The 5,873-nt window shown below is 32.9% G+C and overlaps 1 protein-coding gene across 1 annotated transcript; it reads left to right on the top strand.

The window, feature by feature from the left end:
* The first annotated feature begins 3,665 nt into the window (after positions 1 to 3,665).
* On the top strand, positions 3,666 to 5,083 carry LOC125809281 (LRR receptor-like serine/threonine-protein kinase EFR). Its single transcript, XM_049488941.1, has 2 exons — positions 3,666 to 4,446; positions 4,554 to 5,083. Exons 1-2 carry the CDS (start codon positions 3,666 to 3,668, stop codon positions 5,081 to 5,083), a joined length of 1,311 nt encoding a protein of 436 aa, XP_049344898.1.
* The last annotated feature ends 790 nt before the right edge of the window (positions 5,084 to 5,873 follow it).

Consider the following 5,873-nt stretch of genomic DNA (forward strand, 5'->3'; position numbering starts at 1 on the left):
TAAGATGGCCCATGATGAATTTGCTGAGGGACTAATGAGGATGAGATTAGGAAAGAAGAGGATGTGCATAGGATTGCATAGGCACTCACAGACTTGCAGGTCACTGAGGAGATGATTGTCTAGGCTACTTTGGAGAGATCCCTTCGAGAGACCTCCGCAGTTGGCACCTGTGGAGTCTCTTCAGACCCCACTGTTCTTCCCAGTGATGTGTCGGGCAATAATGCTCGATCTGATGCCACATTTGTTCCTCCTATGATACTATTGCCAAGCACTGATGCCCATGATGATGCTACTCCTCCAGAGACTCCAGACGAGAGCACTCCATAGGCTTATCTTGTCAGGGGGACATTTTCACGCTTCCTCCTGTAATCTTTACTTTTGCATTGAGGACGCTTCTTTAATATTTGGTGGGGGTAACCTCAATTTAATTTTTTAAATTTTTTTCTCTTTATTTAATTTCTTATCTATTCACTTTTAGTTAAAAAAATAAATAAATAATGTGTTTTTAAAATTACAAACTAAAAAGTGTCCTTAATTTTTAACATTTTAATGTGATATTTTATTTTCTTCACTTATTTTGATATTCGTTCAAAATTAGCTTATTTTAAATACTATTTTGAATTAAATTAAAAGGAAATGCAAAGAAAAAATTAAATCAATAGAAAAAATGAATGAAGGTACAAAAAAAAGTGAAGAAAAACAAGTTCAAATATAAGGCAAAAAAAAATTACGTGTATTGACTTAATTTAAATACAAGATAAAGAAAATAAGAAGATTTTAAAAGTTTATGCTTAAAATTTTAAATTATTTTTAAAAAAAAATTAAAAAAATAACGCACATAGCAAGCGCGTGTTATACAAATACAATCAACTTACCCGATTGAAAGTGTCATGTCATTACAGGTGCACTAAAATATAGAAAAAAATTAATTCACAGAGGGGGTTATAGAACCTGTTTGAATTAACATGTGTCGTTAGATTTTGGTCATAATGTATTGATGCATTATCTCAATGAAATAATGATAGAAATCTTGACTTAAAGTGTTGATATCCAACACTTGCTTTTTATTGGTACAAGTCCTAGCCGCCTTCCCTTCTTTTCTTTTCTTTTCTTTAGGATTAAAATTAAAACAAAATTATTCAACATGAAAGGAATTACAGTAAAATAATAATATTAATTTGTATAATCGACCATAATTAATTCCAAGTGGTTCTCTTTTCTATTATTGTTATTCATAGTTTTTACAGCGTATTTATTCTTTTAGGAGTGATCATATAGTAGAGATCATCTATAGTTACTTGATAAGAAATTGTTCTGCTTTACTTGTTTGGGACATGAATATATTGACTGCAATTCTGCAATGTGAAGTACTAGTGGATGATAAGTCCTCATAGTCATCAACTCATCATGATCAAATTTTTATATTTTAAATTTATTTGTTCAAGATTAAAAGTGAGAAGAAAATTAAGATTTCAATCTTTCTCCAAGGTTAGGTGGGGAGGGGGACTGACCTAGATATAACATAAAAAAAAAAGACAGTATATTAAATATTCTATTCGTCCAATTTTAATTGTCCACTTTTAATTGTCATGATGCTCTTTTTGAAAATTAATTTGGCTAATTTTCAAAGTTAATTTAGATTACGTTCATTCGATATTTTAAACAAAAGATTTAGATATTCTAAAATTCTATGAAAAGTATTATAAATTACAATTTTTTTGCAATTCAATATAATGAAAAAATATATCGTAAAATGTTAGTCAAAGTTCTTACAATATAATTTTACTCTAAAAAAAGAAATCATGACAATTAAAAGTGAACCGAGGGAGTATATAGAAAGTGACCATGACACACATATTGTACCTGCTTGAATTAATTAAATAATTTTATTTTTTTAGTAATAAAGGCAATAATGTCCATCTTGGGATATAACCATCCCAATTGGAGGAGAAGGAAAGGTCAAGGGTAGAAAGTCTTTCAGCTTGCCTTTGGATATACGGTAAGAAGCTAGTCATAATTTTAAATTAATATTTAGATATATGATTTGGGTTTATGATTTCAAAATTCAAATTATCAATAAAAAATATATAATTTGTGATTTCAAATCGTGATTTTAAATATAAAACTTGGTTCATAAGTTTATTTTTTGTAAAAAAAAAAAAAACCAATTATTTTAAAATTTGCAAAAAAAAAAGAATTTCATGTTTGACGTGAATAAATTGTTTGTACCATGTCAAAGAATTATGAGTATTTGAAAATTTGTACGTAATCACACAAAAAAGATTTTTTATAAAAAGGATCAGAAAATATGTGGCTTATCAATTTAGTGCCTTAGGATATTTTGATATCTTGATTATGAACATGATTTGTTCATTTGGTAAGAATTATGAAATTTTTAATAATTTCACAACTTGTGGGGTTTTCATGTTCATATAAGAAAATACAATTTAAAAACTTCAAATTACATGTCTAAACAAAACTTTTACTTCAAATCGATCTGATGACATATCATGATTTTAAATTATGATTCGATACTAATGTCCAAATAGGTCCATAATATTAATAGTGGGAATATAATTGAATTGTGTAAACTGTTTGACTAAGAGTTCCACTTTTTAAAACTGATATTTTTATTTTTTTATTTTAGCTACTTTTCATGATTTTGCTTAGATGTGAAGGTGATCAGAGAGCTTCATTCTTTCACAAATGCTCCAACTTGCAAGAAAGTTGAATGCTCCAACTTGCAAGAATGTTAAAAAGAAACAAAAGAGAAACAACACCACAATGATATCTTTGCTCAAAGAAAACAAAAAGGCATAATACATGAATCTGTCATTCAACTTTGCTTCAGCTGACATTTATGTCCTTCAATTTTTGATATGCACAAGTAGACATTTAAACTTGTATAAAATTAAACAAATAGACACATTCGTCTTACGTGGCATCCTACATGACACTTTTGTTCTAATGTGGCATCCTACAAGTGTTATGCCACGTAGGATGTGTATGTTTACTTGTTCAATTTTATTACAAGTATAAGTGTTTACCTATGCACACTCAAAGTTAGAGGGTATAGATGTCAGTTGAAGTCAAGTTAAATGACATATTTATGTATTACGCGAAACAAAAAGGAATTAAATATAGAGTTGAAATTGGAAAAAAGATACGTTTTATTCCAAATTTGAATACAATATGGTTGAATAAGGAATAATGGTTTACTATGATAGCCCTTTAATTGACTTACTGTGCTTCAAGTAATCAACACCTTGTATCTTTTCATTCCTTTGCTTCTTGCTCAACTCCAACAATGTCCTCTCTTAACTTTCCACTTTCTATTCTTCTTACTGTTTTGCCTCTCAAAGTGTTGTGCACAAGGAAATGTTACTGATCATTTGGCCCTGATTTCCTTTAAAAATGCAACAATATCAGATCCACTTAACATCACAGCTTCTTGGAATGAATCTAGCCATTTCTGCAGCTGGATTGGTATAACTTGTGGCAACAAACACCGTTGAGTCATTTGGATTGTCTTGAACTCTAGTGAATTGGTTGGTTCATTGTCACCTGCAGTTGGTAATCTTAGTTTCCTCAGGGTACTTTGGCTCAGCAGAAACAGTTTCACTGGCCAAATCCCTGGAGAGATAGGAAAGCTATCGAGATTACGGATGTTGAACTTAGCAAACAATTCATTTTCTGGTGAAATACCAAGAAACATATCGCGGTGCTCCAATCTTAATTATATTCATTTTGGTGATAACAATCTGAATGGAAGCATTCCAACAGAGTTGAGATCATTGAATAAACTTGAGAAATTGGTTCTTCTGTCAAACAAATTAACTGGACAAGTTCCAGCTTATCTTGGTAATCATTCTTCACTCTTGGTAATTGCACTAGGAGATAATCAGTTACATGGAAAGATACCTGATATTTTTGGTGGACTCAAACATTTGGTGTTTCTTGATTTTGCTTTGAATTATTTTTCTGGAGAGATTCCTATGTCCATTTTCAACTTGTCATCATTGGACACACTTCAGTTAATTTTTAATAAACTTGAAGGGGCTCTTCCATCAGATGTGGGGTTCAATAGTTTAAAGTTCTTTCTCCTTGTGGGAAATCAACTGATGATAGGAAAGGTTCCTACTTCAATATTAAATTCTACATCAATTATGGAATTTGGTATCGATGCTAATAATTTCACTGGACAAGTACCAGCCTTTGGAAACCAAAAGGATTTGTACTGGCTTGGACTTGCTGAAAATCATTTTGGAAATGGAATGTTGGATGATTTGAAGTTTATGTACTCCCTACAAAATTGTACAAGTTTAGAGCAACAATCTTGGAGGAGTACTGCCAAGATATATAGGCAACATGTCCAATCTTTTGCGGCTTTCTGTAGGCGGAAATCCAAGGAAACATTCCCACAGAGATTTTACAGCTTGAAAACCTGCAAGTACTTGGTCGTGAGAAAAATAATTTTACTGGTATGATTCCTGAGTCTATTGGACAATTAAGGCAACTTAGTAAGTTATACTTTCACCACAACAAATTTTCAGGTGAGATTCCACATTCTCTTGGAAATTTGACGAGGTTGATTGAACTCGATTTGGGATCAAACAAGTTGCAAGGTACTGTGCCATCAAATCTTGGAAGCTGCAAGTTGTTATCACTCTTGTATCTGAATGGAAATCAACTTAGTGGTCCTATACCGAAAGAACTATTTGAGCTCTCTCTTATAGAATTTGACCTCTCAAACAACCACTTGACGGGGTATTTTCCTGTTGGGATTGGCTCTGGAAACTTGACTGGATTGATAAACTTGATCTACATGAACCATTCATACAACAATTTATCAGGTGAAATACCAAGCAGCTTTGGCACTTTGACTAGTTTGAGGGAGCTATACCTTGGTAACAATACCCTTCAGGGAGCTATTCCTGCATCCTTAAGTTCTTTGAGAAGTCTTGAATATATGGATCTTTCTCATAACCACTTTGCAGGGAGGATCCCAAAGTTTCTGGATGAACTTGTCTCCTTGAAGTTCTTAAATTTGTCTTATAATGATTTGGAGGGTGAGGTCCTTTGAAAGGAGCTTTCAGAAACATGAGTGCTGTTTCACTTGTTGGGAGCAGTGAGCTATGTGGTGGTATTCCAGAGTTCAAAATGCCAAAGTGCAGCGACAACGTAGCGTCAAGAAGACGAAGGTTATCTCATAGATTGATAATAGTAATGCTGATTATTGGAGGATTATCGGCAGCAACAACAGTGGCCCTTCTTATTTTCTTGTGTGCTAGGAGAAAAAGAGGTCTACTTCATCAGAGAATTCATCGTTGGATTCTAAGGAAATACGAAGAAGTATCTGGTCAAAAGGTTAATAAAGAGAAAAGTGCAATTTATATGCACCATAGTGTAACAGGGGGTGACACAATTGTTGCAGAGGTAGCTACAGGAATACTGAGGAAGGATTTCCCATTTACATATTTGGGATGTCCTATTTTTTATAAGAGAAAACAGAAAGCGTATTATCAGCAGATGATACACAGGATTGGAGCAAAAATACAAGCTTGGAAAGGAAAATTACTATCATATGGTGGAAGAGCAATCCTAATCAAACATGTACTACAGAGTACACATATTCATTGTCTTTCAGTGATGAACCCTCCTAGCAATGTCCTTAATCAGGTTCAAAGAATGATGGCCCAATTTTTTTGGAGTAGCTGCGTTGGAGGAAGAGGGAGGCATTGGACTAAATGGAGTAGCTTATGCTTACCAGAAAACGAAGGGGGTTTGGGTTTCAGATTACTTCACGATATGTCAATGGCCTTGTTTTGTAAGTTATGGTGGAATTTTAGAACGAAGACATCTTTGTGGAATGA

This window comes from Solanum verrucosum, unplaced genomic scaffold (assembly GCF_900185275.1).
Source record: "Solanum verrucosum unplaced genomic scaffold, falcon-dt-bn FXZP01000062.1, whole genome shotgun sequence".
Classification (NCBI taxonomy): domain Eukaryota; kingdom Viridiplantae; phylum Streptophyta; class Magnoliopsida; order Solanales; family Solanaceae; genus Solanum; species Solanum verrucosum.